This window comes from Myotis daubentonii, chromosome 15, assembly GCF_963259705.1.
Source record: "Myotis daubentonii chromosome 15, mMyoDau2.1, whole genome shotgun sequence".
NCBI lineage: Eukaryota > Metazoa > Chordata > Mammalia > Chiroptera > Vespertilionidae > Myotis > Myotis daubentonii.
In genome coordinates this window covers 29633800-29653427 of record NC_081854.1, presented here as the reverse complement: position 1 = coordinate 29653427, position 19628 = coordinate 29633800, and the positions used below count along the sequence as shown (strand labels likewise).

At 55.1% G+C, this 19628-nt stretch overlaps 2 protein-coding genes across 8 annotated transcripts in view; both read left to right on the top strand.

Moving 5' to 3' along the window:
* The window catches only part of ZC3H18 (zinc finger CCCH-type containing 18), a 70725-nt gene extending 59497 nt beyond the window's left edge, over positions 1 to 11228 (top strand). For 4 of the 7 annotated variants that reach the window (XM_059667083.1, XM_059667085.1, XM_059667081.1 and 1 more), the window contains 8 exons: positions 1926 to 2030; positions 3795 to 3938; positions 4406 to 4465; positions 5610 to 5770; positions 6010 to 6212; positions 7079 to 7175; positions 9630 to 9726; positions 10321 to 11228. In XM_059667083.1, the coding sequence (XP_059523066.1) occupies positions 1926 to 2030; positions 3795 to 3938; positions 4406 to 4465; positions 5610 to 5770; positions 6010 to 6212; positions 7079 to 7175; positions 9630 to 9726; positions 10321 to 10528 (1075 nt within the window). In that variant the 3' untranslated portion in view covers positions 10529 to 11228. The remainder of the gene's footprint in view (positions 1 to 1925; positions 2031 to 3794; positions 3939 to 4405; positions 4466 to 5609; positions 5771 to 6009; positions 6213 to 7078; positions 7176 to 9629; positions 9727 to 10320) is intronic. The other 3 variants (XM_059667086.1, XM_059667082.1, XM_059667080.1) reach the window with 1 other exon arrangement.
* A 5161-nt stretch (positions 11229 to 16389) lies between these two features.
* Positions 16390 to 19128, top strand: IL17C (interleukin 17C). The gene is made up of 3 exons (XM_059667076.1): positions 16390 to 17240; positions 17569 to 17903; positions 18399 to 19128. The coding sequence occupies exons 1-3, from the start codon at positions 17232 to 17234 to the stop codon at positions 18658 to 18660; spliced, it is 606 nt and encodes a 201-aa protein (XP_059523059.1). The 5' UTR covers positions 16390 to 17231; the 3' UTR covers positions 18661 to 19128.
* Positions 19129 to 19628: the final 500 nt, after the last annotated feature.

Below are 19628 nucleotides of genomic sequence, written 5' to 3'. Positions count from 1 at the left end.
AAAGACAGAAAGCTATTAATCAGAGCATCAACGATGGGAGAAACCTTGTATGGCTTCATTTAAGAAACAAGGCTGGTAAGCTGCAGGAAGAAGCCTGAGACTAAGCTGGGAAACTTAGAAATTTTAGAAATCACATGTGGAAGTTACCTACCGTTTTTCTTACATGTATTCAGTGGACACTGGGAGAGATTAAGAAGGCCCTATGGCATTGAGTCTCTAAGGTCAGGGACAGGCCTGGGACAGCTATGACAAGGCCCAAGGCTGCAAACAGCAGACAAAAGAACCACCTCAGCCTGGTGGGCTTGCCAGGCTCTTCACGCTGAGTTAGGTGTGGAGGGGAGGGGGCTGCAAGCACGAGAGTCAGCGGAAACGCGGTTGCTCTTTCAGGAGGTGGACCCCAAGGAGGATGCTTGGCCTCCTCGTCATCCATTTCTAAAGAAACTCCACTCAGGACGCAGCCCAGTGTACTGAACCAGTTTCAGATATTTTTAGTTTGGAAATTAGCCATTTCCACAAAATTAGGTGCCCTTTCTCACCACTTCCCTTCCCCGTGACTTGTGTTCATACTGTTCCAATGTCCATCACTCAGCACGCCTCTTCCCTGGCTCCAGGCCTCTGCTGGCTCCTAGGCAGGCCCATGTGTACCTGAGAGCATGAGCAGAGTGCCCCCCTGCAGCACGCCAGGTGGGCATTGGCTCTGCAGCAGCCTTCTGAGGAATGGGACCCAGGGATGAGGTTACTCTGAGGAGGTGACACTCCCACCCCCCCACCCCCACCCCCTCATGTGGTGATTCCGGGCTGCACAGTGTTACAGAAGCTTGGAACTGAACCTGGCATTCCTTCCTGTCTCCCATGGCAGGCTGCCCAGCCAAAGGCAGTGAGTGTGAAGACAGGAGAAAAGAGCATTTTTCCTATGTAGCTCTGTCTCTATACATTGCAGCATGTGTGACTGCAAAAGCCCAATCTTAGCTTAGCTGTTGGTGTTGCTTGGCTGAAAGTGTCGAAAATCTTACATGACCATTTCTAAGTAGGAGAAAAATACAGCAAACCCATAAACCTTTTAAAGTGTTGCCTCCTGTGTGATGTTCTGTGAATCCTGAATGGTGGGGCCAGCAACCTGGCCAGGCCATGCCTCCACCCAGTCCAGCACTTCGTCCATCCTTCTGACCCCTGCAACTTGTATCCAAATGAGCTCACTTGTATCCTTTAGCTCTGTGGTCAGCAAACTGCGGCTCGTGAGCCACATGCGGCTCTTTGGCCCCTTGAGTGTGGCTCTTCCTAAGCCTTAGGAGTACCCTAATTAAGTTAATAACAGTGTACCTACCTATATAGTTTAAGTTTAAAAACTTTGGCTCTCAAAATAAATTTCAATCGTTGTACTGTTGATATTTGGCTCTGTTGACTAATGAGTTTGCCGACCACTGCTTTAGCTGGAACACTCCCTGGGCCAGACCAGTCTCTGCCGCATAGCACTGTCACGTCTGTGTGTGGGCCTGTGCTGCTGGCCATTCCTGGGGCCACCCACCTGAGTGGAGGTGCCCCACTAGGCCTTCCATTTCTCCCATGCTGCCAGGGCCTGGTCAGGCTGTGTGTCTCCTCATTGTGGTTTCATACGCACACACAGAGCAGAGCCTGTGCCCTTCAGGTCCTGCCCATGCTCACATGCCCCACGGCTCAGGGCCTCAGAAGGACTCACCAGTGTTGTTAGCAGCTATCCCCTCAGCACTCTCCTTTCCCCTCTGGCGATGTACTTTATGAAATGACCAAGAACTGTCTGAAATCCTGTAAATAAGTAGGAATCTGAGGCAAATAAGTAGAAATTCATGGTGGCCTCCTCTGTGAATTTGAGGTGGCATCCCCAGCATGCTCATACTTGGACAAGGGTACTGTGGTGCTCCCTTTTCACACTTCTGTTTACTCCCTAGGTCCCGATCGTTTTCCTCATCCCCGTCCCCCTCTCCAACGCCTTCTCCACACAGACCTTCTGTCCGAACCAAGGGGGAGCCTGCTCTGCCTCCTGGGAAAGCAGGGTAAGTGCTTAGTGGTCAGGCCAGGCTGACTCAGCATCCGCCTCCCTCCCTCATATCTCATATGTGGACAATCCCCAGGAGAACTGTAGACAGTACCCTTAGAGGTGGGTGTGTAGACCTAGGGGCCATGTACTGTTTGGGGGTGGTAGTGTCCGTGCTCCTTGGGGTTCCAAAGAAGTGCAGCCACCAGCCCCCATCTTACCAGGCAGGCAGGTGGGAGGAGGTTCCTGTCACGCTCAGCCTTGGGGCTGTGTCTGCAATACATTGAAAGGAGCAGCCTACCAGACTCTGTCTCCTCTTCACCTTTGCTGCTCCTGGAATAAGTCACATTGATCCTTCTCAATAGATGTGGCTCATGGGAGAAGTTAGAAACATATAGAACTATACGAACACCTAAATTCTGTAACACCTGACATGTAGTGTCTCAGCCAGGCACTTTAGGGAGGTCGGTAATTAATTCTCTGTGACATCAATCCTGCCACCTAAGGGGCAAGGCAGCCTCCGTGTGAGCAGACTAGACCTGCATACCTGCCTTGGGCCCTGTCCTTGTGATAGCTCCTGCTTCCTGACTTGTTCTTATAGTAGTTACTTGTTTAGTGGGGAAAGAACCCATACCTGCTATATAATAGGCATTGAAATGCTGCATACTACCAGTGTTTTATCCTAAATGGAGTGAGCTAAAAGGCCTCAGAAACACTTAGGGAATCCTGAACAGCTAACTTTCATAAATGAACTAGAGGCCCGGTGCATGAAATTCGTGCACAGGGGGTGGGGGGTCCCTCAGCCTGACCTGCACCCTCTCCAATTCAGGAGCCCTCAGGGGATGTCCTACTGATGGCTTAGGCCTGCTCCCCATGGTTCTCTGCTCTCTGCAGGGCCTGCCTGCTCCACACCATGGCCATGGGCAAGCAGACCCTGCTGGGTGCTGCCTGCAGGCTGCACTTGCCTGCTCCCGGGTTGCCCTGGCGACAGCCAAGCAGGCCCTGCTGGGTGCTGCCTGCAGGCCACGCTTGCCTGCTGGTTGCTGGGGAGACGCCATCTTTGTCGTGGAGTGATGGTTAATTTGCATATTACTCTTTTATTAGATAGGATTGTATTGAGATATAATTTATGAACAACACAACTCATCCATCTACATTGTACCATTCAATGCAGGTTAACAAACCTGTGAGACTGCACAGTCCAGACACTCCAGCCCCTGCAGTGGCTATTCCCCTACCAGGACTTCACAGACAGAGTCATGCAGGATGCATGCTTCGCTTCTGCATTTTCATCAGCAAAGATTTGACTCCCCTCTGACACTGTGATTTGACCAAGACTTTGTTTCCTGCTGAGATCACTTTGTTGACAGGGTCTCTGATAGGCACATGCTCTGTACCCCATCTGAATCAGGAGTGCTCAGCACCACTAAAACAATTAGCAGATAGAAAAAAACAAGCTTTGGGGGCTGTTTTCTTTACTGCAGTGTGGTTTCCACATGTGAACATGCTGCAGCACCCTCAAGGGGCCACCCCCACATGCGGGACAGGAGGTCTGGGGGAGCACAGTGCCAGCTCTCAGCGATTCTCAAAAGCTCTCAGATGAGCCATCTTCTTGCTGCTGACGCACCTCTGGCTCCTGCCTGTCAGGAGAAGGAGGCCTGAAGCTTCAGAAACGTTCCAAGAGCCCACCTGGCCTTCCTGCCAATGCACCCTGGAGTCACACCCTGAGGTCGTTGGCTGGGCTCCTCCACCAGGTCTGACCTCTTTGCATCTCATGACACAGAGAGAAGATGGTGAAGAAACCAGCTCCACCTCCAGCCCCACCACAGGCCCCCAAGACCACTGCCCCCACCCCTGAGCCTGCCAAGCCAGGAGACCCTCGGGAAGCCAGGAGGAGGGAGCGCCAAGCCAGGACCCCCCCCAGGAGGTAAGCACACTACTCTTGGGGAGCCTCATGGGGATTTCTGTCTCTTTGGTGCCAGGGCTAGGGGAGGGGATCTCCTGGACAAAGCAACCCAGGCCAGGAACCCATTCTATCCCTGATCTGTGAGGTTTGGGGCTAGTTAGGCCACCTCACTGAGCCTGTTTCCCCATGGGAGGCATGAGTCCATCTCACTGCTCCACCTGAGGTGGGAAGGCACTCCCTTGACAGCCAGAATCTTCCCTGGAAAGAGGCAGTTGCGGGATGGGGGGAAGACACTGAAGAGAAGTTTATTTTTTGAGAAAAAAAAAATGCACTTAAAAGAAAATAGAGCCCTACCCACTTCTGAGTCTGTGGCAAGTTACTGGTTAAACATCTGTCTCGGACCAGTGATTAGCCCTGGTTTTGAAGAGAGACTGTCTGCCCTTTGTCGAGTCTTCAGAGATGTGACGGGACTTTCGATTGTGTTGCAGGCGGACCATCAGTGGCAGTGGCAGTGGCAGCAGCTACAGCGGCTCTAGTTCCAGATCCAGGTTATTTTCAGCATCTCTCTGGCCCCAGTCCCCATCAGCTTCTTTGCCCCTGCCTCCCAGTCAGGATCCAGGACCTTAGGAGAGGTCACCTCAGGTGTGAGCCTTTCTCCCCATCAGGCAGCCTGTGGCTAACAGCTGATAGCTGTCAGTCAGTGCTGTTCAGGAGCAGCGTGGCTGGCTGGCTATCTCCACCTGGACGCAGAGAAGAGAATGGACTAATGCTCACAGAGTAGGGAGCCTGGTCCAGTGGCTCCAAGCATGTGGAGGGGCTGGGACGCCCTCTGTCCCCATAAGCCCCTGGCAGGCTTGAAGCCAGGGTGCTTCCAGGTCAGGACTGAAAGAGGCTCACATGGAGGCTTCGTGCTCGTTTTGTGTGGAGGGTTGGGTCCTGCCCTGGCCTGTTATGCCTGAGGCAGCTGGGGACAGCCTTTTTTTTTTAACCTGAGAAAATAAGTGGAAAAGAATTCTGTTATTTGGGTGTTTAAAAAGGAAACAGTATTGATCAGTCCTTAGATCCCTTAAGTCAAACTTTCTCTTAGTTCTAGGCAGCAGGTGGTTTATATACATTTGCCCAAATCTTTCTAAATAGGTTTAAAGACCTAACCTTTAAAAAAAAAAATCTTGGGCTTTCTTTCTCTCCCCCTCCCTTGTCCAGCATCTGACAGCTTTAGGGAACAGTGATTGGTGTTTCTCAGAGCTAAAGAGAAAGTACTCAGCAGACACTGATGTAGCAGCTTTGTGCATTTCAAGTCCTTGTGCAACATGGGCTGTGAAAGAACCAAGGACCTGTGAGATTGGCCGTCGTTGCATACTTTCCTGAGACATGCCATGGTTAAAGCCATCTCCCATCTAGTGTCTGGTGTCTGCAGGTTGAAGCTCTCCCTGTGTTGTGCATCATTAACCAGGACTCTCAGTTCTATCATCACTAACTCTTGAGTCACGCTTACTCATATGTCCTTGTCCAGCAAATGGTGTGAGCATCTACACACTATGTGGCACTTTTAAACTACCCAGAGTCCCCTCTGAAATTTCAGGTTTGGTGGGTACACGTTCCTTAAACTGGGAATTGGGGAAAGTAGACATAGGAACGCCCCCCTCTACCCAATCAACCCGTCCTCAGAGACATGGGCTTTTATGTGTCTAGGTCCTTGAGCGTGAGCAGCGTCTCCTCAGTGTCCAGCGCCACGTCAAGCAGCAGCTCAGTGCACAGCGTGGACTCGGAAGACATGTATGCAGACCTGGCCAGCCCTGTGTCCTCAGCCAGCTCACGGTCCCCCACCCCAGCCCAGACCAAGAAGGAGAAAGGTATGGGGGCTCCTTGTGTCCTGGCTGTAGTGGCTCCAGAGGAGAGTCAGGCTCTTCATGGAAGGAGGGTGCATGTAGCCTCAGTCAGCACTGCGTGCAGCTGGTCAGACAAGAGCATGGTGACTCCCGGTTTCGTCCCTGTGCACGTGTTGCCTGCTTGATACTGCACCCCTCCACCGAGTGGCACTTGGGAAACCGCTATGTAGTATCAGTGACCATGACCAAGCATTTTTTGTCAGCAGGAAAATCTAAAAAAGAAGATGGCGTTAAAGAGGATAAGCGGAAAAGGGATTCATCCACACAGCCACCCAAATCCTCAAAATCTTCCACAGGCAGTAAATCCTCCCAGCAGCCCACAACTCCCCAGCAGGCACCCTCTGGGCAGCCCCAGCAGGGTACATTTGTGGCACACAAGGAGATCAAGTTGACACTGCTGAACAAGGTGAGGCCCTAGGCCAGGGGTGGGCAAACTTTTTGACTTGAGGGCCACAATGGGTTCTTAAACTGGACCGGAGGGCCGGAACAAAAGCATGGATGGAGTGTTTGTGTGAACTAATATAAATTCAAAGTAAACATCATTACATAAAAGGGTACGGTCTTTTTTTTTTTTTTTTTAGTTTTATTCATTTCAAACGGGCCGGATCCGGCCCGCGGGCCGTAGTTTGCCCACGGCTGCCCTAGGCACATCTGGTGAGAGCTCCAGGGAGCCACATACCTTCAGCTCATCCTGGGACTGAGACCAAGTGGGGACCAAATGGCCATTTGAACTTGGTAGCCAGATATCACCCCTGCTCATCTGCCTGCCTTGATGGTCAGCCCTGTGGGAAACAGGCGTGTGGCATCGGGTAGATGGGTTCTATAGCATGTCCTGGGGCATCGGATCATCCCCTGGTGGGTGCTCTCCCTGTCCTGAGAACCCACACCCTTGGCCCTCCTCCCTGTGCCTGGGCTGGCCAGTTCCCACAAGTCAGCACTGGGACAGAGCAAAGCAAACTTGGCTTCTGTGAGTTGATGTTCCCAAGGACCCATGGGGCCGGAAGAGCAAGAAGCTGAGTCTGCTGGAGTCCTTTCTCTGGCTCGTGGCCCTCACAGGGAGCACAGCATCTTTGCTGGCACCTTCACTACAGAAAAAGGCCCCAAAACCATGGGCTTTGCTTCACTCAGGACCACAGAGAGGGAGCACAGAAGAGGGGAGCAGAGAACAGGTCCTGATGTGAGGACGTCACACTATATTCCTTTCACTGTGTTCCTCCTGGTGGCCAGCAGCTCAGACCCTGTATCCTCACTGTTCTCCCTCCATCTTTTCAGGCCGCTGATAGAGGGAGCAGGAAGCGATATGAGCCCTCAGACAAGGACAGGCTAAGCCCTCCTCCAGCCAAGCGGGCCAACTTATCCCCAGACCGAGGTGAGCTCAATCCCTGCAGGGGCCTGACGGGCAGAGGGACCAGGACCTCATCCATTATTTTAAAACTAAAGGCCCAGTGCACGAAATTCGTGCATGGGAGGGGTCCCTCAGCCTGGCCTGCACCCTCTCCAATCCAGGACCCCTCAGGGATGTTGGACTGCCGGTTTCAGCCCAGTCCCCACAGGCCAGGCTGAGGGACCCCACTGGTGCATGAATCCATGCACAGGGCCTCTAGTATGCATATAAGATCTTTGGTTAATCTCTTCCCGCCCACTCCCTTCCCTCTGAGATCCATCAGTCTGTTCCATGTTTCCATGCTTGTGCGTTGAGTGTCTGCCCCCTGGTGGTCAGTGCACGTCATAGCTAACAGTCAAACAGTCACTTAGGCTTTTATATATATATAGACTAGGGGCCCGGTGCACGAAATTCGTGCACTGGGTGTGGGGGGCGGGGGGGTGTCCCTCAGCCCAGCCTGCCCCCTCTCACATACTGGGAGCCCTCAGGCGTTGACCCCCATCACCCTCCAATCGCAGGATAGGCCTGGGCAGGGGACCCTCATTTCCCCCTATCACTGGTTCTGCCCCCAGCCCAGGCCTGATGCCTCTGGCCCAGGCATCAGGCCTGGGCAGGGGACCCCCAGACCCCTCCGATTGCTGGCTCTGCCCCTTGCCCAGGCCTGATGCCTCAGCCAGAGGTGTAGACCCCCATCACCCTCCGATCACCTGATCGGCCCCTTGCCCAGGCCTGATGCCTCCGCCAGAGGTGTCAGGCTTGGACAGGGGACCCCCATCTCCCCCCGATCACTGGCTCTGGCCCCCGCCCAGGCCTGAGGCCTCTGGCCCAGGAATCATGCCTGAGCAGGGGACCCCCATCTCCGTCTGATCGCTTGCTCCACCCCCCGCCCAAGCCTGACCCCTCTGACCCAGGCTTCAGGCCTGGGCAAGGGGACCATCATAACCCCCCAATCCCCGGCTCAGCCCCCCGTCCAGGCCTGATGCCTCGGACAGAGGAGTTGACCCTCATCACCCTCCGATCACCAATCACCGGATCGGCCCCTTGACCAGGCCTGAGGCCTCCGGCCGAGGTGTCAGGCCTGGGCAGGGGACCCCCAGCCCCCCGTGGTTGCAGGCTCCGCCCCTGCCCAGGCCTAACGCCTCTGGCCTAGGCATCCGGCCCGGGCAGCGGGGACCCGCAGCTGCAGCGGCCCCGCAATCGTGGGCTCCGCTTTAGGCCCAGGCAAGGGACCCCTAGCTCCCAGGACTGTCAGCTTCGACTGTGTCGAGCTCCCATCGCTGGCTCCACCCCTACTTCCTGCTATCACTGGCCAGGGCGGAAAAGGCACCTGATTCTCCGATCATGGCTGGGGGGCAGGGCAAAGGCGGCCCCAGGGCCGCCTTTGCCCTGCCCCCCAGCTCTTAGCTCCCCCCTGGGTTTCCGATCACTGTCGGTGGCAGGGGGCTTCTTCCTGCTTTCCCTTTTGCCTCCCTGCATTGTGCCTACATATGCAAATTAACCGCCATCTTGTTGGCAGTTAACTGCCAATCTTAGTTGGCAGTTAACTGCCAATCGTAGTTGGCAGTTAATTTGCATATAGCCCTGATTAGCCAATGAAAAGGGTATCGTCGTACGCCAATTACCATTTTTCTCTTTTATTAGTGTTGATATTGAGGACCCCAAGGAACTTCTCTGATCTTGTGAATTATCAACACAGTCTTAGAAGTTAAAACTAGGAAAAAGTTTTATTTTTTTCAATGTTTTTATTAATTTCAGAGAGGCAGAGAGAGCAAGAGAGAGAGAAACATCAGTGATGAGAATCATTGATTGGCTGACTCCTGCACGCCCCCTACTGGGCATCTAGCCCATGACCCAGGCATATGCCCTGACAGGGAATCAAACCGTGACCTCCTGGTCCATAGGTCAATGCTCAACCACTGAGCTACACAGGCCAGGCTTTAATATTTATTTATAAGCTACTCTATTTGAATACAAATAACTTTTTTTTTTCCCATGAAAAATAACTAGGAGTGGCATTGTTTTTTGTTTTTCTAACATCTGGTTGGCAGATAACGGCTGGGTACTCATCTCCAGTGATAGCACAAAACACAGGGGCTCCAGAAATTCCACCCTGGGCTGTGGGAAAGGAGGGCACAGTGAGTGGGCAGGGCCTCGGTGTTAGTGAAAAGAGTCTGACTGCTCAGTGGTCTGTTCAGATGCTAGCTCAGGAAACCGGGAACCCAAATTGGAGCTCCGCTTTCGGGGTTTTCCTGGGCTCTCAATCTGACATGATCAGGGCCCCCCCTTCCTCCTTTCTCACCGGCTCTGCCCTTCTGCCTCTTCCTTTAAAAATGAGGAAGCTGTGCTGATCTGTCACATCTCTTTGGAATGGGGTCACTAGCATCAGTAAGGCTGCACCAGACCATGTGTAACTGGGACCCTGGTCTTACATTGTTTCAGGTTCTCGGGACCGGAAGTCAGGTGGGAGATTGGGCTCTCCCAAGCCAGAACGGCAGAGAGGCCAGAATTCCAAGGCTCCTGTGGCCCTGCCAGACAGGTGAGTGGGCTCCTTTGCCCTGCAGACCCGGAGGGGAATGTCTTAGATCTGGAGGCAAGAAGGCGGCCCAACACATGTCTCACTCTACACCACCACCCCCCCAATTGGGCCCTGGAATGAGGAGCAGCCTAAGGCACTCAGCTCACAGCCTGAGGTGGGGGGTCAGTTTTGGGGGCAGATGGTCACAGCTTTTTTGTACCTTCCATTTCAGGCATATGAAGTAGGAGTAATTTTCTTTTCCTTTGGAAGTCGGCTCTGAGTCCCTGTGCCCCTACACCATGCAGTTCAGGATCAAGGGTTGGGTGGGGGAGGATATGGGGAGGGCGGGCACAGGACTCAGAGAATTGTACAACCCTCTACACACATCTGGGCCTCAAGGCCTCGGGGGTCCTCCTAAGTCAGCAGTGTGGGGTTTCAGCTCACCACAGAAGGAGGTCGCATACAAGGTCCCGAAGCAGGAGGGGGCAGGTCAGCAGGATGCTTAGGTTGACCCTGGACACTTCTTGACCATCCACTGGGTAGAGGGTGCCTTCTGCCTGGCGGGTACAGCTTACAGGGTCTCGGACCCCTCTAACAACCTCCCCACCCTCGCAGGAAGCGTCAACTGTCACCCCAGTCCAAGAGCTCCAGCAAGGTCACAAGTGTGCCTGGTAAAGCCTCAGACGCCGGCACTGCCGCCTCCACGGGCACCAAATCAGGGAAGGCCAGCACGCTGTCGAGGCGGGAGGAGCTCCTGAAACAGCTCAAAGCCGTGGAGGACGCCATCGCTCGCAAGCGGGCCAAGATTCCCGGGAAAGTGTAATGGGCCCCGCGGGCTCAGCTCCCCTGCCAGAGGCAAAGACTATGTGTTTTTATAAATAGGGTAAGCGCAGCCATTTTGGATTTTGCAGTTAATGTCTTATTTTGGCTGTGATTCTTTTTAAAAATTAAAAAATAAAAAAAAGTTTCTCAGCTGGAAAAGAAGCCACACACACATAATGAAGATGACGCTGAACCTCAGCCTTCTCCCAACCACACTGACCAGTCCTTCCCAGAGCAGAGACAGGCAGGCAGGCAGACAGCACCGAGCGAGGACATGGCACAGTTTTATGTAAATTTTAAGTCCCAGATGCCCGGATCAGCTGGCCCATACATTTTTTCTTCCCCATCTTCTCTTCCTCCCTCGGTTAGTCAGGCAAGTTCGCGCCCTGCTGTGTGCCGTGTCCTCACCACACGGCTCTCCTACTGTGGACAGGAACACCTAGTGCTACTGAGCAACCTCTTCCCCACCCCTGCCCATCCCCAGGATCAAAAAAATATATATATATATATTCTTGACTAAAGTCTGACTGGGAAATAGTTCCTGTCTTTTATTTTAAGCATCAAATTGTTTTAGTTGATTTGAAAATGAAAATATACAGAAAAGACCAAAAAAAAAAGGCCATGGGTATTGTTGGGCGTCTGTCTAATGTGGAGGGTCTTTTTTTGAGGGGTCTCCTAAAATAAAAATATTTTGATAAGCAGCTATCTTGCCCTGGTGGTGCTGTTTGCATGTGCCTGGGCTCCACACCCTCTACCCTCCCCATGGCACCGGGCTCTGCCACCTCACGGAGCCCACCTGCTCTTTAGGGGTCCCTGGCTGATGGAGGCTGAAGACATGGAGTTTACCAGAGGCCCCTGTGCCGTTCCCTGGGAGCCTCCAACCCAGAACAGTAATTGCTCGCTTGCCTGTTAGCCCAAGCACTCTGCCCCCGGCCCCCAGGGAGTGCTGTTCCTCAGCTTCTTCACAGTGGAACTGGCTCTGGTGGGGCTTTGTGAACACCTTTCCCAGTAGAGGCCCTGGGGCTGCAGAAGTCAGGAAGGATGCTCCTCACGCCAGGCTGTATCATCCATCCCCAAAGCCAGTTCCCCACTCAGAGCCTTAGATGCGCCAGCCAGTCCCCCCACACCACTCCGTCCGTCCACTGCAGAGCAGAAATGCCAGCAGTTCTGAGAGCAGCAGCACTTGGAGTACCCACCGCAGCCTGGAGCTGCCCCAATGGGGCCACGACCAGGGCGGGGATGGGGGACCTGAGTGCTCGCTCAGGGTCCTTCCTAGTGGGATTAAACTCAAAGTGGTACCATAGGCCTCCGGGTGCCCTGCCACCCTCAGGTTATCATATAGCAAGTACCATAAGGACTTGTGGACAAAATGCCCCCCAGAGCCCACGCTGCTGGCCCCAGTTCCAGCTCTGCTTCCCTTCCCCATTCTCTGCCAGCTCCCCAGCTCCATGGCAGTCCCTTGCCAGCCTATAAGGACCCTGCCGGTCAGTGTCAGGCAGCAGCCTGGGGTTCTCATCTGTTGCCTGAGCTGCGACCAGCTTACAGGGTACATTCCACGGCGCCCTGCCCCACAGCTATACAGCCATTACACTGGACAGGAAAGCTTGGAGGGGCCAGTGTGGGCTGGCCATGCCGCCAGGCCTCCTGAGTGTACTGTTTTCATTTCATGTCTATGCCCCTCGCATAGCACAGGACACCAGATACCTCTTACGTCACAGCAGCCTCAGTCAAGTTTTAAAGGCTTATTTGGTTTGCCTTTAGGTCAAAGCCAAGTGCAAAGGGAACTCCCATTTTCTGAATGAGTAGCTTCCAAGGACACGAGTCAGAACCCAGGACAGCCTGTCCCTGTGAGTTCTGTGCCCCAAGCCACTAGGCCCTGCAATCCAGCTGGGCAGCAACTGTCCCTCTGAGCTAGGAGCCCACAGGTGAGCCCACTACAGAGTCTGTCCTCAGCCCTCCTTGTTCACCCCACCAGCCCCTTCTGGTCCCAAGAGGCTGACCTGATCCTGACCTCTAATGCCTCGGCTGGAGCCATAGCACTAGGTCCCTTTGACCCAAGCTAGGTTTAAACTAGGAGCTCACCTAGGCTAGGCTGGGCAGGTGGCTGTCTTGGGAGGAGCGAGGACCACACCCAGAGCCAACTCTTCCTCTCCCAAGGTCTAGTGGAAAGAACATTTCGGATCAGGCAGCTGAGAAAAGGGAGGCCTCTGTTGGATGGCATCCTCAGGCATCTTTGCCCTCAAGGGAATGAGGACTGATCCTGACAGGTGGTTACATGCAAATAGTGGGAATAATTATGGGTTTCTCAACTTCCATCTCTATCCACCAGTCTGCTCTTCAAGTGTCCAGAACATTGTGGATCCCCTTCCCTCCAGTCCTCACTCCACAGCCAGAGGGACTGCACATGCTAACCCCTCCCGCCTGCCTAGAGCCTTTGCACATGCTGTTTTGGTTCCTGGAACTCTGACCTGACTCATCCTGCTTCCTCTCAGCTCAGGCAAGCTGGCCCCATCCCCTCAGTCCCTCCATGCCTGCTGCCACAGCACTGTTCTCAAGTGTAACCCGGGAAGCACTAGGCAGGAAGCTCCTAACACTGGGCCTTCCCGAGGAAGGGGTCAGGTCTTGATTTCCATCTCCCAGCCCCTGCTGTTCCCTCAAACCCTGGGCCTCCACCTGCCCCCTCCCCATTCTCTGCCAACTCCCCAGCTCCATGACAACTCCCCTGCCAACTGAAAGCCCCTGTGAGCAGTGGTCATCCTCGCTCAGCAGGGGCGGCTCAGGAGCTCTGGCTGAAGGCCAGGCCCTGGGTGAACAAGCAGGGACTCCCCTCTCCACCCTGGACAGCATCCCCCTGGACAAGGATGAGGTAAAGAGGTCATTCCTGGCAGCGCAAAGTGCTGTGGGAACAAGAAAACTGGGCTGTGTGATAGACTGACCACAGGCAGGGCTGCCTGCGGCTCAGTGGTTGGGAACTCCATACCCTCCAGGGAAGGGGGGGCCAAAATTGTCACCCCCACTTCACAGATTAGGGAACTGAGCCCTGCTGGTGGGCCTCCCTCCAGGATAGGTGACAACTTCAAGCCTGGAGCCCAAAGAGCCTGGCGCAAACCCCTCTTGCAGGCCCACTTGACTGCTTCTGTCCAGGCAGGGCTGGAAGGGCCCCGAGCCACTGACTGGGCCGCACGCCCTTGGCGTGTCTGTCCCTGTGTCTCCGGCTTTTGCCTTCCCGCCTTGGCCTCGGCCTTTTTCTCTCTGCCCTGCCTTTCCTCTGCCAGTCTGTTCCTGGATTTGTCTGTGACTCTTTGCACCTGTCTCCATCCATTCCTCCTCCTCCTTCTCAGTCTCCTCACACATTCTTCCTGCATCTCCATCCTCTTGGTTGTGTGTCTCTGGGACTTTTGGGGGTGTGGCCATTGGGGTGTGGTACAGTGGATGTGGTTTGAGGGGGGTCTTCCTGCCACCACCTTCAGGACGCCCTCCTGCCTTCCTCTGGCAGCGCCTTTCCAGTCTTGCCCAACCTGGGACTTCTGCACTTGCCTCAGCAGCCCAGGAATGAGGCACCGCCCCAGTCCACCCTGTGCCCTTCTGGCCTCGGCAGGCGTTGCTGGACCCCTGACTCTCAGTCCCTGGGCCAACTTCCTCCAGGAAACCGGCCTTCACGCCTCTGGGGAACTGTGCTGGGAGTTCCCGGGCCCAACGTGAGGAAGAATGAGTATGAATTCAGGGATGAGTTTCCTCCACCCAGTGCAGCTCCCGCCACCCACCCAGTCAGCTGTTCAGAACAGAAACAGGAACACAGAAAATGCAGACACCCTACCAGATTGGCCTGGGCAGGGGACACCCCCAGCCCCCCCTGCTGGACTCAAGCATCCATGCATTCCTTCGGGGTGGGGACACCCAGGAGCCTGGTACAAGCAACAGTTTTATAGCCTTTTCATTTCCTAATTGAGCACCTGCATGAATGCAGCCGGACTTGTCAGCCCAAAGGAAGAGCGGTGCTGCCCACTGGCCTCCCTCCCTCGGCTCCCTCCGGCTCTGACTCAGCTCCGGGCCTGCCTCCTAGTGCCCCTGCATGTGGGGACATTGTCACCCTGTTTTTCCCATGGGGGAGTCCAGGCTTATCTCCCTTTTGTTAATGGAGCACCTAAGTACCTGGGCAGGGTTGTTGGGGCCATTGTCCCTGTCCTCAAGGGGCTCACACTACCTTTTGGGGGCAGCAAGAAGGGGCTGGGATTTTTCTGAGACCTCCAAGTGCCCCAGCAGGGAGACGGGTCAGTCCAGCCTAAGGAGGGTCTCTCTCTTGACCGGACCTAACCCACCTGGTAGAGGGAGTACTGGGCTCAGTTGTGTCCCCCTGAAAAACATGTTGAAGTCCTAGCCCCGGTACCTGTGAGGAATGTCATCGGAGAAGTGGGTCTTTGCAGACATAATGGAGGTATGGGTCTTGAAACGAGAACATGCTGGGTTAGGCTGAGTGTCCTGAGAAGAAGACACAGACACGGGGGGAGGTCCATGTGAACAGGAAGGCAGAGTCTACAAACCAAGGACTCCAGGGATCGCCAGCAGCCACATGCAGCTGGAAGAGGCAGGAAGAATCCTCACTGAGAACCCAGAAGGAACCAACCTGCTGACACTTTTGAGTTTGGATTTCTAGCCTCCGGAACTGTGAGGGAATAATTTTTTCTGTTGCTTTAAGCCTCCTAGTTTGTGGTACTTTATTATGGCAGCCCTAGCAAACTAATGCAGAGGGTGAGCTTCCCATTGCAGGAAGCATGCAAGCAGAGGGTGGGTGGGTAGGGGCACTGTAGGAGAGGCCATCCTGGGGACTCAATGCATCTCTCCATCCATTCACCCATCATTCAGAATAAGCCTCACCCGCTCCCCAGAAGGCAGCTTAGCCCTGCTTACAGGTGCAGGCACTGAGGCCCAGAGAGAGCAAGTCCTTGCCCAGAGCCACACACTGCTGAATGGAGAAGCTGGGAGAGCCCGGGTGACCAGGGGCCGTCTCCGGGCCCTCCCCTCAGGGGGTCTTCATGCCACATCAGTATGCAGTTCAAATGTAAAGAGAATGGCAATGTCACGGTATGTACATTCTGGCACCTGCCAGCAGGTGACGAAAGACACCCGCCCCCCCACCCCACCCCACCCCACCCCTGACTCTCCTCAGCTGGACATTTTAAACTCTGATTTGAGACCAGGAGAGACAGGCCCTGAGCCTGGAGAGTGCCCATGGACCCCAGGCAGCCCTCTCCAGGATAATGTTCAAACCCCATTCAAAATCTTGCAAGATCTGGCTCCAAACTCCTTTTCAGGATAACAAAGGCAGCCCCAGCACCCCTCTTCCCTCCAGCAGCACTGAGTGGGTGGGATGCAGGTGGGCTCCTGGAGCCCCTTACATAAAGCCTCCTGACATAGGTGCACTGCACTCGTTTCCAAGGCACGCCTGGCCTGTGTGCCTGCTGGTTGGAGTGTCCTCTTGTACACCAAGAGGTGCTGGGTCAGTTCCCCTTCAGGCCACGTGCAGGAGGCAGCCAATCGATGCTTCTCTCTCCCTTCCTAAATAAATAAATAAATAAATAAATAAATAAATAAATAAATAAATAGTAAATAATAAATCATTTCCAAGGCATTTTCATCCACTCCATCTCAATCATCTTAGCTTGAACTTTTGTTTAAGAAAAAGGAAGGGAGGGAGGGAGGGAGGGAGGGAGGGAGGGAGGGAGGGAGGAAGGAAGGAAGGAAGGAAGGAAAGAAGAGAGGGAGGGAGGGAGGGAGGGAGAAAGAGAAAAAAAGAAAGAAAAGAAAAGAAAGAAAGAAAGAAAGAAAGAAAGAAAGAAAGAAAGAAAGAAAGAAAGAAAGAAAGAAAGAAAGAAAGAAAGAAAGAAAACAGATGCCCAAATACAAGGTGGGCTAAAGTAGCTTTACAGTTGTTCATATGAAAAATAATGCAGTAATTAATAAAAAATAAAGAATAAACTCTATGTTTCGACTACAACTGTAAACCTACCTTTGCCCCACCCTGTAGAAACCTGAAGATGCTCACTGGCCCAGCCCCCCAAGTCTCTCCTGGGACTTCTCCCACCTGTGCAGGTAGAGACAGATGCTAGTGTTCGCCTGACCTTCGTCATCTTAGATGAGAAATGGAACCCACCTCATGTCCCCTGCCGGGCAGGAGAACGCCATCCTGGAGGAGCACTGCTGCAGCGTGGGATGAGCAGGCTCCGCCAGGCACCCAGGTCAGCGGGTCCAGGTACAGACATACCAGTGGAATCAGAAGCGAGCTGCAGAAGGCTCAGCAAAAACCCTTCACACAAAGTTCAAGAATGTTACAGAGGCAGGACCTGTTTTCAACTCCATCCACAGGTGCTTAGCCTGGGGTAGTGTCCCTCTGAGTGGAGGAGGGAGAGTAATGGGACGTGAGAGGGGGTCTGGAGTGAGGGCTGGGCTTCTCCTTCCCTGGGCTGAGAGGAGGGGACAGTCAGTAGAGACCCACAGGGAGGGAAGAAGGAAGCTGGGGCTGGGCACTTCCCAAGGAGGAAGCAATGGTGCCGGATTTTCCCCAGGTGTGGCCAGAGGTATAAAGGGCGCTGCCAGCTGGCCACGGCCAGATCTAGCACCTGGTGCACTCCAGGACCACAGCCAGGTGTACTTGCGACTGCACCGGGCACACACCAGCTGCTCAGAGTCCAGCCGCCACCGCCACCATGGAGATGGTGAGCCATCTCTCCCCACGCCCCCACCTGGAATGGTGCCATCTGGCCCAGAAGGACTGGCAGTTCCCTGAGCTCCGGGCTAATGATGTTGGGATGGGGTCCAGGAAGCCCCTCCAAATCTTGGGGCAGGAGGGAGCCAGGACCCAGGAGCTCTGGTCCACTGAGGAGCTTGGGCTAAGGGTTTAGTAGCCTCTCTAGGCCTCAGTTTCCCCAGCTGTAGAGAGTGGGCTATGCCCTACCTTTCCACAGAGAACAGGGCAAGCCAGGGTGGCAGCGAGGTGCCTTCTTCACTGGGCACCCCCTGACAGCCCACCACCTGTTTCACCAGCTCCTCCCTGGCCTTCTGCTTCTGCTCTGGCTATCTGCCGGCCTGGCCCACCACGGTTCCGCACTCCGGGGAGGCCCCCACAGCCACACCCATGGGACCCCACGCTGCTACTCAGCCGAGGAGCTGCCCCTGGGCCAGGCTCCCACACACCTACTGGCTCGAGCTGCCAAGTGGGAGCAGACTTTGCCAGTCGCCCTGGTGTCCGGCCTGGAGGCAGTGGGCCGTAGGAGGTGGCAGGAGAGGCCCCCAGCTGGGACCCAGTGTCCGGTGCTGCAGCCTGAGGAGGTGCTAGAAGCCGACATCCACCAGCGCTCCATCTCGCCCTGGCGATACCGGTGAGGGCTGGGCTCCCTGGGCACTGGATCCCCACGGTGGGCGGTGGGCTGCTCCCTCCCCTTTCTGGGCACTGGCTTCCGGAAGGCTCTGCGAGTCTGTTTCACCAGTTCAATGGGATGAGCGTTCTGACCTCTGTCCAGCCAGGGCCCTGCCCCGGAGGGTGAGGCTCCGTCCGATGAGCTCCTCCTTGCCACTGTTGTCTCAGATCTTAGCTCAGACCTTGGGTACCAGCGTCCCCTAGGAAAATCGGGGGCCCTCACTTGAGCCCCTGCAAGGGTTGGGCTGGGCTCAGAGGGCGGAATGGAGGGAGGCCTCTGAGAGGGCACTGGAGACACGGGCAATCATCGCTTACTGGGCTCCCGGCAGCCTGACCCTTCAGCTCTCACTCAGGCCGGGAGCAGCCTGGGAGTGTGGGGCAGCCATGGGGTACAACAGGAAGGGGGGAACAGGCCTGCTGAGGCTCTCGGCAGGGCCTCACCAGTCTTTCCCGGCAGTGTGGACACAGACGAGAACCGCTACCCACAGAAGCTGGCCGTCGCTGAGTGTCTGTGCAGGGGTTGCATCAGCGCCAGGACCGGCCGCGAGACAAAAGCGCTCAATTCTGTGCCGCTGCACCAGAGCCTGCTGGTGCTGCGCCGCCGGCCCTGCTCCCTGGACGCATCCGGGGTGCCCACGCCCGGGGCCTTTGCCTTCCACGCGGAGTCCATCAGAGTGCCCATCGGCTGCACCTGCGTCCTGCCCAGGGTGGTACGGTGACCACTGGCCTCAGCTGTCCCACCGTGCTGTGGGCGGGGATCACCTCCCAGACTGGACAGTGGGGATCTCTCTGCAGAGAGCCCCTCCTATTTATGTGTATTTATTGGCTATTTATATGCCCTGGGTGGCCCTGCTTCTGCTGCCCAGGGTCCCTGGGCGGGTACCAGGGCTCCACGCCTCTAGTTTGAGGGAAGAACAGTGAAGATTGGGCACGGGAAGGGCCAAGTGACCCTGCGCTAGTCAGCCCCCTCTCCACATTGTTACCTTTCCTCACAGACAGTGGGCTAGAGGAATGTTACTTTTCTATAACTTCTTAAAACAACAGAAAATGTGTTCTGCTGGCCCCCACCTTGGTGGTCCCTCTGGGATCCCCCAAGCTCCTTTCCCCACCACCCCTGTATTTCTAAAACTGTTTGTTGTAAATGTGTGTCATTAAAATGATAACCCCTGGAGCACAGCATCCACGGCACAAACTGCCTCCTCACCGCCCTTCTGCCTGGCCCTGGCCCCCAGATGGCCCTGTGGCCCGATTCTGGTGTGTCCAGAAAAGTCTGTAGGAACCCCACGTATGACCAGGTGGGGAATGAGTTTGTAGAGTGGAGCACAGGTGTGCCCTGCTGGCCCCTACAGTTTCCCCCTAGCGATGGCTCTGGGGCCCGGGGATGGCCCTCACTCCCACAGCCCAGCCGATGTGATGTAGGCTGGCCCTCCTCTACTGACAGGCCCAAGGCGTGGCCAAACCTATGCAATGACAGTGAGCACCCTCTCCACTCCTGGGACATACATCTCTGAGGAGGAGGTGGCTTTGCAGCCTGGGTGACTGCCATCACCTTCAGGTATCTGAGTCATGCTCCCCAACCCCAGCAGAGCCCCAGGCAGCTCCAAAGGCCACCCCATGTCCCAGGCATCTCCTTGGGCTTCTGTTCACCACTGGTGACCTGCCAGACCAGGGGCAGCCAAGCAGGCCA

What these genes read in the sequence shown, in the direction of transcription:
- IL17C (XM_059667076.1), top strand. An exon ending in ATCTCGCCCTGGCGATACCG is followed by an intron (nt 17,904 to 18,398) that starts GTGAGGGCTGGG and finishes CTTTCCCGGCAG; the next exon opens with TGTGGACACAGACGAGAACC.